This window comes from Haliaeetus albicilla, chromosome 1, assembly GCF_947461875.1.
Source record: "Haliaeetus albicilla chromosome 1, bHalAlb1.1, whole genome shotgun sequence".
NCBI classification, from domain to species: domain Eukaryota; kingdom Metazoa; phylum Chordata; class Aves; order Accipitriformes; family Accipitridae; genus Haliaeetus; species Haliaeetus albicilla.
Genome location: NC_091483.1, coordinates 71,922,969 through 71,940,319, shown reverse-complemented (window position 1 = coordinate 71,940,319; position 17,351 = coordinate 71,922,969). Strand labels below are relative to the sequence as shown.

Here is a 17,351-nt window from a genome sequence, read left to right as displayed (position 1 = left end):
TTACTCCTTTTTCAGACCCTTTGTTATCCAAATTACTATAGCTGGGCTAAAGTCAGTTGCAGCTTTTGGGGGAAAGGCCCTTCCATTTGTACAAATCTAGATAGTGCCATGAATAAGTGCTGTGCCATACTGTATAAATAAATTACATGCTAATATCTGTAGTGTAAGTCACTGACACAGGCTGTTAATAAATAATAGTGTTCTTGAAGATTTCTAGTTTGCTAAACTCACTGGCAAAATCTCTCTGTTCAGCATTAGTGACAGCAACGCTACAAGGTTTCCCTTATAAATCTTTCATGTCTCTGACGTGGAAGAGACAACAGATTTCTTCCCTATCTACTCATCCTTGGTGCCTATGCTGAGATTTATTAGCATGCTGCCAATTTCTGTGATGAGTTGTAATGGGGACCTCTGTCCCCTAGAAAAATTATCTCAGACCACCAAATCTATTCATAAGGCACTGAAAGAATATCAGGTCAGTAGCTGAGTTTTAAATGGTCAGTCAGATACCGATAAGGTGTGATAAAATGTGTTGTTTTTCTAATAGACTACCTGAAACTGCTTCTTAGAACACCTCTTTAATAGATCATGCAATGCTGGGTGAACAATCAGAAGCAAAATATATGTGGCCATTACAAATGGATATCCAGGAAAGCCCAATCTGTAACCATAGGGGAGATACATACATAATATTCTGCTGTGTTATTATCAGACTTTGCAAGTAGTGGGAGAGAATTCCATCAAAATATTCTGGAGAAGAGGTCAAAAAAAAGATGAATGTCTCTGCTTATTTAGAATATTAGAGGGATGGGAATAAGGAAGAAGGTGTCCTTGCAGTCCATGGAGTTATAGGTAAAGATTTAAAACAGATGTGAAAGTCAGACTCAAGCAGCAAGAAATAGGGAATTAATTTAAGTAATATGGAAGCTTTCATTTAAATAACATACGTGGCAAAATACACAATGGCCATCTTTGAGGTGTTATTCAGGCAACATGCAGGGCAATGCAGCGTGGAAAGAAGGCAGTATATGGGAAATCTGTGACAACAGCGAAACAAGGGAAGCTAACAGCTGCAAAAGTATCATTGTTAGAGCAGTTGTCCGGGAACATCCAAGAAATAAAAGAATTACCCCCTACCCCAAATTCCATAAGTTCTCATGCAAGAGATTCAGGTGACAAGGAAGACAAGCATAAGGATACTGTTGCAGTAAGACCGTCCTGACTAAAAAATACTTATAGCAGTATAATATGCAACTGTTCAATTAATAAATAGTTGCTAATTTGGTTTTGATCTTTTCTTGTTAATATTATGTTCAGAGCTCCTTATAAATGTGCATGGAGGTAAATTATTCTTCCAAACAGCTTGTAGACTAGATAGGTACACATGGCTGTTTCAACAAATCCTCTAATAAAGCAATCAGCTAAAGAAAACTGAGCTTGAGCATGTGAAGTCAGAAAAAATGAAGAGCTTTTTCAGTAGTTAATCAGAATTATTAAATTCAGTATTAAGTGGTAAATAGAAACTGTATAGTTATGCAACATGGAAATTTAAGTCACTCAAGAGTATAACTCCTATTGATATTCTGTGTAATAGCCTAAATATCTTAAAGTCATTGCATACTTCAGAAGTTGTAATCTATTTAAAAGCCGTATGTTGCTTTAAGGGGTTTTTTTAGTGTTCATTTCTTAATATGTATTTGTAGACTAAAATCCTATTTCTAATTATCCATTACCCATGTGAAAAATTTACAACAAAACACTTCAAGGAAGGAGGAGCTACAGTTTCAACTTTATTGCTTCGTGAGCCGTGGTGGTCTTTAAAATACAAACTTTGGGGTTACATAATGCAGTTAGCCTCTGTCACCATTAGCTCATGCTTTCCATCATCCATACAGACTTCACAAGCTTCTGGCATCTGCATCTATAATGGGAGCCATTTAGAGCCCCCCTCCCTTTGACCAAAGAAGCATTTGTAGATGACAGGCAATCCTAACAGTCATCTTCTCTGGAGTCTTCCTGAAAGGGGCAAAGCAGCTCAGCTCGTGCTTCCCCAATTCCATGGCATGGATAATTAATATCTTAAAAGTATAAAATGGTCTTCAGAGCAATGCAGAGTGAATTTGGGGTTTGGTTTGTGACCCAAAGATGGGGGTGTTGTCTTTTTTCCTTTTCCACATTTATTTGAAATCCAGGCATGAAAGAAATGCCAGCCCTTCCCCAAGGATAAATGCCACTGTCCTGTCAGTCTGGCATGTAACTCAATTTGGTTATCTGCTGGTTTTTTGCCTTTGATTGCCTTTGATTTTAAACTTAAAAATTCAGAACTTTGGAAGCAGCCACAACAGAAATCAAGGATAATCTGCTTGAATATGTTGAATTTTTAAAATTAAGTTAATTATATTTACCAGTCATTTAAAGGAGGTTGGAATTTCAGAGATGAGACAGCTTTCAGATCTCTAACTGAATATGGATTATCTTTCATTTGCAACAAAGAACAACCAGATGCACAAAAAAGCCTGTGACAGAATACCCCTGCTGGATTTGCTAATTAATATTGACCTTTCCAAATGAATGATGCTTATTGTATGACTGGAAGAGAGACAACTTCTTTTTCTTTTATGTGAGCTTTACATCTAAAATACGCTTTTTATTTCTGCATATCAGGTTATCATCTGAGAGAGAGACAGCCACCCTTCTCCCTTTGTGCATTGAGAGGCCACTGTCAAAGTAATGTCCACTTCAGGCAAAATCTGCAAGGTTTCATGTGACAGGAGTGAAACTTATCTGAGTTTCCGTAATGATTTGACCCTAAGCTTTAATAAAGGCTTGTTCTCCTTATCCTAATTCTGGATATATTTTATAAGCATGCACTACAAAGGCATATATTCATTGCTGATTTTATATCCCCAATGAAAAAATGTACCTGTATCCTGATAGTTTTGTAATTATGACTGTCACTGAAGATCTGTTACTACAGTTTCACGCATGCTAAAGTAGATCCTGGAAGGGATCCTTCCTTGTGCAGGAATCCCATTGAAATTTTGTACAAGATTGCCTTTAGCACAGGCTCCAAAGCTTCCATTCTGCTCAGTTTGGATGAATGTATAATAAAGACATTTAAAACATGGCTAATGAAAATTTCAAAGTGTTTCTGCAGAAATGCAATTATGTCTATATAGTATTTCCTCCAGTTGTGCAAGATATGTTAAAATTAAATCAGAGGAAGAAAAAAACTGATTTATGTACTTCTAGCTATCAAATAGTAAGAGGAAGAGAAAAGCCTGAAGCAATGGTAAATGATTTATGATTGAAGAGGTGTTTCATTAACCCCTCTCCCCCAGCCACACACAGATAAAGCAAATAATTGCTGTAAGATTGCTTTAATTATTCAGGCTATTAAAATTCCTGTCTTGTTTGCTTAATTTTTTAATAGCAACAAATACTGCTTTTCAATGTCTCATGAAACCGACATTATTCTTTCAAGATCCTGTTTCACTGGGGGATAAACCCCTGATTTATCACTAATCTTATATATCAAGATTGGAAAGACCGCATGAATTTGGCTGTAGAGTAGTAGTTTTGTGTCCCACAAACTCTGTGAGATTGCTCACAACATGTGGCATTAAACATGCACATAAGTGTGAGACCGAGATTTAAAGAGGCTTGATCTTCTAGATTAGCTTTGCGTTTTTTCACTTCCTTGCCTTCTTTAGCACCATTTCTCTTTATTAACAAATTCACTGGCAAAGTTACATTAATACAAGCAACTCTGTAGTGAAGCTCCCACCCACTGATCTTTAGCTATTGATCTGGCTTTGCCTTTCAGCACTAATGCACTATCCCTTGTGGTTTGTGACAAGCTGCAGCAACTCACTGCAGATGGTAAAACAGATTCTTAAATATTGATTTGAGGCTCCACTTTTAAAAGCCATACTCTCTAGAGGTATTGATGAGAAGTCTAGTTTTAATATTGGGTCATTGCATAAAAGAATGCTTTACGATAGGTGGAATTTCAGTCTTGTGGTGCGGAGGTAGCTTCAGAAACTTGCTTTTACTCGAAGGAAAATGATGTGTAAGTGACCAGGGCATGAAGAGGTGCCCTCTGAATTATATGAAAACAAATAGAAAATCGAAATATAAAAAGATACTGCTTTTTCAGTTTAAAACAGGGTGAGCAACTACAGGCTATGGTAACATAAAATGTTAAATAATTGTGGTTACTTGTTTATACTTCAAGTCTTATAAAATAATTGTATTTTTGATTGCTTATGAAGGTGGACTCAAAAATTCCCACACATATATAACCATATTAATCAGTATAGAACACGAAGGCTAGATTGTCACATTAGCAGAACATCCTGATCTTGAAAGAGAATTTCTGAAGAAGGTGAATGTATGAGTGGATTGGCTTAATACAAAAAAAAAAAAACTTTCAGAGATAGTGAAAGATAGAGTAAGTAATAATGGTAAATCAAACTATCATAAACAAATCAAATTATCATAAACAATTAAGCTAAAAGGCATAAAGAGACCATGAATTTCAAAGGGAGCTTTGCAATTGGTCTTGATTCACTTAGAACGAACCCACGAACTCTTTTGTATGAAATCCTAAAGTAGATTTCAAACAGTGCATAATAATGACTATACCTGGGCAGACTAGAGGTCCTTCTAGCCTAGTATTCTGGCTCTGATAGTGGGCAGTAGCAACATCAACAGAAAATTTAAGAACAGAGCAAGCGTACAGTCTTTAGCCTCTGCAATTTGCAGTTGGAGCCTTGGGGTTCAGGGACTTTAGTCACAGTGAACTTACTGCATTTAACAATACTCAAATGGATGTTTGGGGTTTTTTTTCCTTGAATTTGTGCAGTTACTTTGAACCTCTGTATAATTTTTACCATTCACAATATCTTTCAGTAAAGTCTTTAGTAGCTTAATTAGGCATACATAGTACGAAGAACCATCTGCTCTGTACTTACCCTTTCCTAGTTTCACTTGGTGACCCCTACTTGTTGATTGGAAGAGACAGTGTACAAAGTGAACTGTCGTTCCCTATTCATCCTTTCCATGCCACTCTTAATTACAAACCCCTCAGTCTTTCCTAGGCTGAGGAGTCCCAGTCTATTTAGTCATTCCCCGCATCAAAGTGATTTGATACTTCTGGTCATTATTATTGCCCATTTTTGTGTCTTCTTGAGACCTCTAACACATTAGAGATAAGACCAGAACTACACATAGCTCAAGATGTAAGCACAACTTGAATTAAATGGCACGAAAAATATAATGCTTTCTGTGTTGAATGATAGTAACAAGTGTCATGGACTCAAAACAATGAATGTGTTTAGTATTTTTATAGAAATTCAGTGAAATTTAGCTTAGGTTTTTATACTAAACTTTATGAACTATATGTGGTGGAGCAAATCACAGCTGTCTTGGGGAATGGTGCTAATTTGCCATCTAAACATACTAGAGTTTTGTGAGAAACATTTAATTAGTATAACCATGTATTCCAGAAAAAAAAGAATGTTTGGAAGTGTTTATTTATGAGCTATCAGGAGAGCATATTGGTTCTTGTTCCTTTTGCAAGTTGCTGTGGCTAGTCTGTCAAGATGGGTGAAACTCCATACATTTCAAAGTACCATTTTCCAGTACATTTTAATCAGGTATTGAAGCCATTTTCATTTGGGATCTGAAATGAAAGAGAGACTTAATTTAGATGATAAATTGTTTGGCCTGAGACTGCATCTGTTTTCTGTGTTTATGAAACTTAAAGCCTGCTGAGAAATTACCTGATCCACCACCAGTATTCCCAGGTCCAGTTGAAATACACCTGTTGTGTATGTACCTGTGTAACCCAGAGGTTATCTGAAATAAGTCCTTAATTCAGCCTAAGTGCAGACTGTTTGCATGCTTGGATAATAAAAAAGAAAATTATTCTCCCTCTCTTGTTCCAGCATCTTTGCTGTCTCTGGCCTCTATGGTCTTCTGCCTCCTCGTTAACCCCACTGCCTCTTTTTCCAGTGTTGCCAAAACTGTCTTCACCCATTTGTAGCTGTGACTCTTGAACAGGAACTGGAGAATTTTCTACATCCACTAGCTGTCTCTGGAGGATTTCCAAGGACTTAGAAATCTAAGTAACAACACTTAAATGCCATAAAACCAGAAGTTTTCAGGGCAGGATACAAGCTATAAACAGTATCCTCTAGAAAAAAAAAGCTTAATAAGTTAATATTTGTTCATAAGTAGAAAGAAAATAGCTTCAGAAGAAGCTGTGGTTTTTTTCTGCTATAGGGAATGACTTTTTAAGGCTGCTAATGATTTTATCCTATGAATGATGCGATTTCTTACCAAATCTGTGGAGCTGCTAAGCTTTCATCTTCAAGTTTTCCCTGGTTTTGTTTTTGTTGTCCCCGTCCCCGCCCCCTCCCAGGTAATCACATGTTCTGCAATATGTGTAAGCATGATTCATCTTTGCTTTTCTTTTTAAATATATTTGGCTCTGTAGTAGCAAAAATTTGGTTTTATCTGTAGTTCTGCTTCTGGTCAGCAGTAATAGAAATTTTCAAGGTTCATATCTTTATGCCTTAAGCAATACACAGCATTATCATCAAGGGTCTTCTCCTTTGCTAGTTGTCTGTTTCTCTTTGTTTTGTTTACTGATATTTAATAGTAAACCCTTGCAGTTATCATCAAATGCTCAGGCCATGATAACAAAATTTTGGCAAAGCTTGTACTCTATGTTTCTCTCTTTTTAAAGCAATGAAAGATTTGTTTAACTGAATACAGTTGACATTTCTTTTATCCCATCAATCCATTATACACTTATAAATTCAGGTCGAAAATAAAAAGTAGCTCCAGATAAACTTTCATTTTATTAGATAATTTTCTAACCCCTGGCCCATATTATCTCAGATACTGTTATTGCTTTCACTTTAAACAGATCATTCTTCTTTGTGATTTTAAAAGCATTAGTTGTGTTTGTATTTTGGAACCATCTGCCTTGCAACAGTGCTGTGAGTACTTGTGTTTTTATTTCACCCAGACAAAAAAGTGAAGGTAAGAGGAAAAGAAGTGGAAGGAATGTTGAAAATTCAGCAAAGACATTACCCAGGGTCCTATAATATAATGTAAATAATCATGCATGCTCCTTGTTGCGATGATACAGGATTTTGTGTGCTATATTGGATCGTGACACTGCACCCACCATATGAGCCATTTTTAGCATTATTATTATTTTTTAAAGTTCACATATGCCAGAATTTACACCCTGCAATGATTAAAGCTCTGCCCAGTGAACAAAATATTAATTCTCAGTGGCGCTGGGATCTGGAGAACACCAATGACTCCATGAAAAATGGGCGTCTTTGGAAATGGGAGAAACAAAGAGAAAAGCCCTTTATGAGAACATGGGGTTTTACATTTTCTAAGGCTGAGTTATTTTTGGCTATTGCTGGGATAATGGTTAACTACAATCTATTCACTATTTTTCAGTGGAGTGCACACAGTAGTGCTGTTTGATTTATCACTTTCCTGTGTTCCTAGCTGTTTGATATTGCTCTTTCACAATTACATATTTGGGAAACTGGAATATTGTACAGCAGTGAAAGGTAGCTGGCAAAGCTGAAGAGGAAGGCAGCGTTGGTGACTACCAGCTCTCTCTCCAGACCATTATAGTGGGATTTCAAAGCATGCACTCACACCTTGTGGCCCTTGCAGTTTGTGTGGTGTGTGTTGAGTGGAGCGAGACATTCCAATCTAAACATTATCAGACATTTTTGGCAATTAATGTAAAACTAAGAACAAGATGTGTAAGAAAGGTTACATTCACATGTGCAGCCCTAATTTTTGTCCGCCATTAGTTCTTGTTCAGATTTGAACTTGAAGAATAGTTTGGGTTGGGTTTTTTTCTTTATTGGATGTGTTTCGTCCAAAATGTATAGCTTTCAATTTTGTGGAGTCAGGCTCATATTAAAATAAATGGTAAGTTGCAGTGGCAGCACCTACAACACCCAGAGTGCAACTCACTGGCTTGGTGAGAGCCACAAGGGTGTTAGTAGGAAGTGCGTGCACCTCACTCTTTTTAGCTACTGTCCGAGGCATCTGCTTTCTTTTGGCCAGTGTCTGGAAGGGAAGCTGAGTGAGATGGACCTTCCCACCCACTCCAGCTGTTCCTGCCCCCCCCCTTTTTTTTTTACTTTACACATCTGCATATATTTCTGCGTGATCAATGCACACCTTAGAGATGCCTTTTCTATCCACTGATTCTAAGGAGAGTCTCCATGTCTACATTACATCAGAGAAATTCAAGGAACACTAAGAATTTTTTTTACAAGAGATAAGAGTTTGTTTTTCAGCAGATGGCAGTTCCTTTTGAAAAAGAAGCAGCATATTTTTCTGCTGCAGATATTCTTCAGGATTCAGGAAAACAGTGCTCTGGCAAGTATCCTTCACCCAACCCATCCTTCTCTCCAAAGTCTGGACTTCTGTGAAAAGCTACCCTGGTTTTTAACTTGTGAGCAGGAAGCCGTGCAGAAAGGGATTGAGCATTTTTATTTCCCTAGCAGACTTCCCAGTTTACCCTTGTATCTGCCAGCAGAGTAATGGGCAGGAATGGTGTCTTCCTTGGAGGCTCCTCCCCACCACTGGCTGTACTCAGAGATATGCTCAGCTTCCCTCTGTAATCCCATGATATTTCTCTATTCCACAGTCCTGTCATCAAGGTCATATTTAAGTCTGAGCAGTGTCATGTGAAAGCTCAGCACACCACACCATTTGTGATTCCTATGTTCGTTAGTTTGCAGCTAGACAGGTAGCTTTGTGTCTTTCATACAATTAGCACTGTGAAGATTATCAAGAACAATATTAATGAAAGTTAAATACCCTTTTTCATGGCAAAAGTTAGTTATTAAGAAGTTAATCAAGAAATTCATCGAGGAGTATAATAGAATTTGTAATCGCATCTCAGTAAAGTTCTGATTCCAAGTCCTGGTCTAACAAGATTTATTTAGATATAGAAAAATAAGCTAGATTTGAAGCCTTGTGGTTGTGGTGCTGATTGCCCCCTGGCATAAGAATGGCCTCCAAAAGACAAGTCTAAACTGTAACGAACAAAAAATGTGTTTCCAGTGCAGGCTGGCAAACCTGGTTTTGCAAACGGTGGGCCAGCACCGTGTTTTCTCCTATCAGCTTGAAGAGGCTGGGGTTGAATTTGAATTGCTTGCCTGAACTGAAGTCCAAGTCACATGGCTGTCGCTGCTGTTCTGTCTCCAATTACTCAACTTGTATTAGCCAAACTGAATAAAGACTATGCTTTTTTTCCAGTGTATGCATAACCTTATGCTGATGCTAAACCAGAAATAGCCAAGGCCCAAGAACACTGCATCTCACCTTCATTTCCTGAGGCCAGTGCCTTGTTCTGTTGCTCCGGCATATGCTGCTAGTTGCTAAGCTTCTCAGTAACACTGGGAGCTGCTGCTTAATTTCCTGTAACAATTTTCCTGGCTTCGTTATGCTGACTGTAGGAACTATCTGCAAAGACTTGCTGCTACTAAAATTTCTACCACTACCATTCTTTCTGTAGTAATATGAGGCTTTCATGCCTGCATTAGTTTCTGCAGTTAATTAATCTAAGTCTTTCTAATACTTACTGTGGTACGGATAGAAAAGCAATGAACAGTACAGATAAAGGATGAAATGGCTTAATCTCATTAATTAACAAAATACAGAGTATCCAGGTACAAATATTACTCCTCTTTTAATCATTGGGAGTTGGATGAGACACACAGAGCCAAGAAAATACGTCTCAGCTATAAATAAAGGTGTAGTTCAGTTAGTGTGGGGTTTGTTCTTTTTTTTTTTTTCTTTCCTGGTTTTAATAGCAACTTCACATCATAATTAGGAGGATGAAATTCCTGCCAGCCAAGTACATAGTTTGGACAGATTAAAGGGAAGAGGTATGAGAAATGATAATTGCTTTGTGCTTGTCAGACTTCTATTGAAAATCTGACAGGATAATTACAAAATACCTGCTTTGCAGAATGTCTAGGCAAATTTTTAAAGAGCTATTTAAAGTTGTTCGTTTACAATCTGTCTAAAAAGAAAAGTTTTTTCCCCCTTTTTGAAGTAGTTCATTGCCATTTAGATGTGTGGTACATGTTCAAATATAGACCTTATTCTCATTGCACGCCTGGCTGCATTCCACTGCCCACCCCCAAAGAAAATTGCCCATAATTTTTTGCATTACCCCACATACTCCACCCACGTACTCACCCTTAACTTTCAGCAGAACATTATTTCACCTGATGGAAACTGTAACCTTGTTGCTTTCAACAGTCTGAATCATAGTCATAGATAAATTAATTGAGAAAGAAATGTTCCAGTGGACTACACAAAAAACTGTTTTGACTGACAGTAAAAAGTTGTTCCACTTTCAACACATTTTCATGTCTCATCACACGGCTTTTCTTCACCTGCTTTTGAAACTTGAAAATGACACTCACCAAATTGGCAATTTTCAAAGACTATTCTAGACGTAGCTGCCAAAACCCTACTGATTTTGCTGAGAACTGAAAGACCCCGAAAGCCTGACTTTCTACAAAGTTCACTGTATGAGGTCATTTGGATCATAGGGCCACAGATAGCTGCAGAAATGCTACAGAGTTGCTCTAGGCACCTGGTAGGCAGGGCTGGAGTTAGTGCAGGCTTTTTGGGGAAGGATGAAGAGACCTTGGTGATTAGTGGACTTGTAATAGATGAAGCAGAGCCCACTAATACCAGTTGTTTCAAGTTCCTGCAATTCAATGGGAGTCATCCAGTATCATTATTATGTACATCTGAACAAGGATGACCAATCTTCTAGTTACAAGAGCTGCATTTCCCTGTATGGAGTTACTGTAAGCAATATTTCCTGATTCCCTGCCTTGTTGGATCATGCAATGCACAGAACAGCTAACTAGCACATACAGTGAGTTTAGTGCTTTCCAGAACTGTCAGCAATCGCACATCAGCTAAGTAGTTCATGTATCCACATGGTAAATCACAGAAAATTCTGCTCACCTCTCGGGAAGAAGTAATTGCAATTTGCAATTGCTTATCAAAATTCTCGTGTTCAGTTCTCAGGCGCCTTCAGACATGGCCAGTGAGTAGCCTGCACACTGGCCAGCTGGTTCTGGCAACCAGGGCAGGCTTTGAGTAACCACCCTTCCTGGGGATGCCAAGACTGTTGTGAGACCACACGTACACCTTTCATGTAACAGGGACACCTGAATTTTGGTTATGTCAGGAAGCAGGATGTGGGGACCCCAGAAAGGTTGACCAAAGATGAACTGCCTTGCTACAGGTAGCTGTAGTGAACTAACTGGTGTATTTACATAATTTCCCAAAGTGGTGCTTGGGGCCCATAGCTATAAGGTTAATTATTGTATATTTAAAGCTTACAGTTTGTATTTTTATATAAAGGTAAAAGAATAAATTAAGTGCTGGGCATATAATTAATTCTATATCATGTTCCTTGGTACATTGAATTACATGTTTCACAAGAAATGCACGGTTCGGTTTGTACAACAGAGCATTTTTTTATAGAATGCTAATTTCTCTCTTGCTTCTTTTTCTTTGAACAGTTTATGAAGAACCAGAAGACCCCAGTAACAGATCATTTTTTTCAGAAATTATCTCTTCAGTGTCAGATGTCAAATTCAGTCACAGCGGTAGATACATGCTAACAAGAGATTACCTCACTGTCAAGGTTTGGGATCTGAACATGGAAACAAAGCCTGTAGAAACATACCAGGTGGGTATCTCCTACGTCTTGAAATGCAACAATATAAAAGCATCTCACTGTTCAAAAACTCAATGTTTTCCTAAACTTCTCATTGCTTGGTCTAAGAAACAGCTAGCTAAGAGAGCTGCTAATCAAGGTGGCTAAAATCCTCACAGTGGCATCCTGGTAGTTGGAAAAGGGCAATTTCAGCATTAGTAAGGAAGTGTAAGGCCTGGTGAGTCAGGGTAACACTCACTGTGGACTGTGCTCTTGAAAGAAATGATGCTTCTAACAAGGGAAATCATCTCTTCCCTTTGGCATCTGTTTTCAAATGATGTGTTTCACTATTGACATTTAAAAGAAATTAAGGAAAGGAATTTGTGTATTGCTTTGCATTCTGCTCCCACTGAGACTGCTGAGAGTTTACACCTTTATCATTTGAGAACTTTTTTTTAAAACTTCATCTATGCGTTGTCTCTCTTGTGCCTAGTTCTAGAAGCTATCAGTGTTAAACCCTGACATCACCACTGACACAGCAGTTTGCGAATGCCAGACAGACACATCTGGTTGCCTGAATTCATTGTGATATTATCCAGACAAAATGCCAGTGGCTCCAGCCAGCACTGAGTTTGTACTCTGACATCTGTTCTGTTTGGCAATAGAGGGCTGAGCTTACATTTTTTGACTCTGCCTTGAAGAAGGAGAATATGCCTGTGACACAGAAACTGCTTATTATGGAAATGCAATGAGCAAAAAACTGTTAAGCTACCTACAGAAGAGTATGTAAAGTAGGAAAAATGTCATTCATCTGGCTCGCACTGCTTCCTTAGTGACAGTCCTGCGACAATGCTGGAACAATCCCTTGTTTTCTGTGTCTGTATAATGGCAGGTGGGGTACGGTAGTTCACAGTAACTGTAATTAAGATTGGTTTTAAAATAACATGTAATGAGAATTTGGTATCATGTCTTCTCAAAACAACTGAAATTTTACATCAATAATGTTGGAGGTATTTGTTAGCTAGTGTTTAGTAGACAAAGTGGGCCCCAGTGTCTTCTGTTAGTATTGGCATGTCTGAGCCTGTATACCTTTAAAACTACAGAATTGGATTTGCTCTGAAAATGGCAGTACTTGTAATGCTAAATGTGTTAGAAATGTTGATGTGCTGTGAAAATGGAGTGGGAAGGTAAGGGCGAGACTGTGTTTTATATAACAGGATTGTATCTCAGATTTTTGGGAACTTAGGTAATATATTATTTTATACTTATGCTAATGGAGTAGGCAGCCTTGTCCCTGGAGAGGAATAGCTGGTCAAGCCAACCTGTTTGTCTTGATTTTGACATCTGCTTTTATTTCCTCATGTAGGTAGCTGTGAAACACGCTGGCCACCTTTAAATCAGTCTGACACCCAACAGTGGGGCCAGTTAAAAAGTTATATTTCTTCATGCTGAGATGGGAAAAATAAGTATAATGTAAAATTTTCAGTCCTAATTATTGCAATCTGAAGTTTATAGGGAAAAAAAAAAAAAAAGACCCGCAACAACAAAACCCCTGCAAATATAACAGTGTTCTTGCTGCCTTACTTTAACCTATGGATTGTCTTTCATTTTCAAATATTTATCCAGTGCCTTGTAAAGAGTATACAGATGCATTGCTCAGCGTTACAGTGGACTAGAGGAGAATCTGGAACTCAGGGGCCTTAGGAAGCCAATAGCACAGGACTCCATAGGATTCACATGGTCCAACTGCTCTGGGCAACCTTTCATGTTTTTCAGCTGCAGAGAGTAGAGAATTCTGTTCTTAAGAAAAAGTGGTTTAAATTACTCTTTTAAATAATTTGTCTTAGAGGTATCTCTCTCACACATATATAAATCTCGTATAGAAACTTGGAGACCTCTCAAAAAGTTTTTTGTGGTGGATTACCCAAAGGCAACAAATAAACCTAACATTTTCAGTTATGTATCCACATAATTATAATGACGTGTATTATTAAAAGATTAAAAGGTTGAATTTCTCATTTGATCCACTGCATGGTAGCCACTTAGATATTGTCTAGCTGCGAGACTCATGAAGAGGGTCACAAAAGGAGAATTCCCTACAGGGTTGTAAGAAAGAACGAAGTCTATGACTGTACTGCTTCATTATCAGGTTACAATTTTAGTATCACAAAAAAAAATTGAATTCCTCATGCAAGTTCTTTTTCTTACCAATGTTGTGGCTAAAAGAATGCTATTGCACAGAGCAGCTGTTGCAGCCTTGCTGAAACACGTTATCTGCTGACAATGATTCAACATGACTTTTTCTTGTTTATGCTTCACATAAAAGAAAAAAAGGCAGAATATGGTGCACTGGACAGCACTAAAAGAGCAATACAGTGGAATGGCCACTGCTTGAATGTTGCAAGGCAGCCCTGCCTAGCAGGATACTTTTCTGAAGCTGCTAGGTGAACTACTCCAGCAGAACTGTACCAGCAGCAACCAGAGGTGAACACGTTCATAGCTGACAATAACTTGATTCACTTTTGGCAGGGTCTGTTGCATAGGGATTTGGACTGATGTGTCACTTACCAGTGCAATTCCTGATTTTGAGTATTCAGTCCCAGTGAAATAGTTCCCCACGTAGTCATGTTGCTGTGTTAGTTTGGAGCATGGAATTGCTAGATAATTCCATGAAGGTCTGACCTAAAACAGTGCAGTGAAGAAAAGGAGAATACCTCTTGTAATTAGTTAGGAATTAATTTGGATTAATTCAAGTTATTTGGTTTGGATTCAAGTACTATTCATATGTGCTAAGAACAATATGTAACAGACAACGCAAATCTGACTTTACCCTCAATTGGTAGTGGCAGATGAACATGCAAACAAAGTGAAAATTAAGTGTTTCTTCCAGTTAGTTTTTCATGGTCACTCTGAGGGTCTGAATGTAGTCAAATGTGGTAATCAAAGGCTCCACATGAAGAGCAAGCTGGTTGTCCAAGGCAGTAGTCCAAGTCTGCAGACAGAGCCAGTCAAGAAAAAGGAGCTGAGACTTTGAAGGGATAGTAAGAAGTCGGAGAGAGGAACTGCAAAATGCTTTTTGACAGAACTGATAGAAAGGCACAGCTCCAAGCTGTGGAGTTGGACACGCTTTGCAAAGGGTGTATACACGACAGCGGTCACGACAGATGGCTGCTGGAAATGATAACAAGAGGAAGACCTAGAAATGACAGTCAATGAGGAAAACGCAATCTATTTCCTTCTCTTGCCTTACCCAACCTTTCTATTTCTTCCAAGTGTTGGGCGCTCACAAAGATGATAAAGGAAAGGACTCCAGTTCTGTAACAAATTACACTGCTAACATAAAAAAGGCTTTAAGTAAAGAGAAAATTGAAGGATTTAATTACAGAGGGTGCAAGAAACTGCATCAGTACTAAAAGTGTTCTGACCTATTACTCACTATGAGGGTAAATGCATTTAACTGTGAAATGTTTTATCTGCATCTACCATTTGCCTGTTATTTACTGTATAAGACATTTTCTGTTGATATACAGCTCAGTGTTCACTCATCTATTAATGAAAATTGATCCATAACTAAAATTTATAATCCTTAATAACCTTACATTACAAATATTCTTAGGATACGGTACAATTTGGCTACTGAAAATGGGTTACTTTAAAGAAGGTATAAGTGAAAGGTCATTGTCCCTCCTCTGGTCTTGATGGAAGTTATCTTACTAGAAGAAATGTTTATGCCCTCAGGCCACTGGGAGCAGGAGTAGTCTCCCTGCACTTGCAAGAACCAGTACCTCTGCCAGAGCTAAATTATGCCCCTCGGCTATTGCATTGGTATGTGTGCTCAAGAGGCCATCTACACATCTTTTACAGTTTCTACAACAGCTATAGGAAAACATCAGGAGTGAAAGTGCATTAGTAAATTCATCTAGGCAGGGATTTTCTAGCTCATTATTTCCTTGCGGAATGAAACCAGTCATCCAGAAGGAAAACTAATCAAATTCAGCAAAGGATTGAAAGAGTTTGTATGAGATCGGTCTTTATATGATAACCCTTGTTCAGCAGAGATACGTGGCCCAGAGGAGAGGTCTTCTGCTAGTTAGTCCCACTTTTCAAGTATGTAAGTGAGAATTTATAATGTTGTTTTTAAGTCTCAGCCAAATAGGAGATATCCTTGGGCTAAATTAGAGTTCTAATTTGCAGCCCATGCAACTACAACCTTGTACTGTATTTGGCTTCTGAAATACCTTACCCAAATATATGTAGTACCATACACTACAGGTTCTTTTAATAAAGCCAAGTTCTTTCTGCCACAAGTGAGGGTCCACTTATCTTGGAATATGACATTTTTGTTACTATTTAAATTAGATTTCTTGCACATTAATTAGCACATTTAGGGTATCAGCTGGTGAAATGTCTTTGGGAATTAGGCTAGCACTGAGAAAATCACCCAAGCAGGAAACAAATAAGTTGAAGAGGGGTGGTCTGCAGCCTGCTGAGGGAGGTATGCTTCATGCCTTCCTGGAACAATAATTCTGTAGCACCTGGTTAATTGGGCTGTGGAAAAGTACAGATAGCTTCTTTAGACTTTAAACACAGTATCTTCTGCAAAGCTACCAATCTGTGCAGCATATTTTGAAAGTGAACGTGGGAGATAAAGCAGAGAGTTGGGGGCTGGTTGTGGTGTTTTATATTTTGTTTTATTTCAAGAATAACCACAGTTATTTTCTTTGAAACAGGTCCATGATTACCTTAGGAGCAAACTGTGTTCCCTCTATGAAAATGACTGCATCTTTGACAAGTTTGAATGTGCATGGAATGGATCAGACAGGTAATCCATCCTTACGTCCATCACTGTCTTCATTTAGCAAAAGAGCTCCCATATGATGGGGAACAATCAGAAAGTAAAGTGTTAGATACGGTTATTTTCCACATCGATTTACATCTCTACATACCAGTGTTCAGGCTGATAAAAGGTGTTTGGATATTGGTGCAGTTGTGTCTCTGACCTCCTCAGACATGATGTACACGTTGTTAATCTTGGCTCATGCCTTAGGGGAAAAAACCTACAGATCCTGTCCGTTTTCACCAAAATCATAAGTAGACTGCAAAAGTTAAAGAATGCTGCCAACTTGCGCAGCCCCACCAACACGCTGAGGAAGCTTGTGTGATCCTGTATTTACACACGAGCTGCCTCAGAAATTCAGTTCATTTACTGGAAATGGAGCGAGGAAAGGCAGTCACGGGCACCCACTGATTCTCTGCAAACTGCTGCCAAATGACAGTTTCTCCTGATACCTACCTCGATCAGAGCAGTCCCGTTCCCTGTGCACTGAAGGAGGTGTCCTTGTTTTTATCTTGGACATAATCTCTTGTTCAATATTTTAATGAGAAATATTGGCACAACAAGTCAGAGAGTGTGAGCGAGGATGCAGTGTGCTAATGCCATAATCTTAGCAAATGGTGGCAGTGCTTTGGGGAGTAGGAATATTGTACAGGAAGAACTGAGCAGCCGAGAGGACTGGGATAATAAAAATGGATGAAATCAAAGAGTATAATGCAAGGCAAGGATTTTAGTTAAAAGAAAACACAAACCTTCATCTTATCA

General features: G+C 38.4%; 1 protein-coding gene across 10 annotated transcripts in view; it reads left to right on the top strand.

Annotated features, from left to right (window-relative positions):
• PPP2R2C (protein phosphatase 2 regulatory subunit Bgamma) overlaps nt 1-17,351 on the top strand; it is a 209,906-nt gene that overhangs the window by 179,881 nt on the left and 12,674 nt on the right. For all 10 annotated transcript variants that reach the window (XM_069794036.1, XM_069794072.1, XM_069794045.1 and 7 more), the window contains 2 exons: nt 11,616-11,785; nt 16,483-16,574. In XM_069794036.1, the coding sequence (XP_069650137.1) occupies nt 11,616-11,785; nt 16,483-16,574 (262 nt within the window). The remainder of the gene's footprint in view (nt 1-11,615; nt 11,786-16,482; nt 16,575-17,351) is intronic.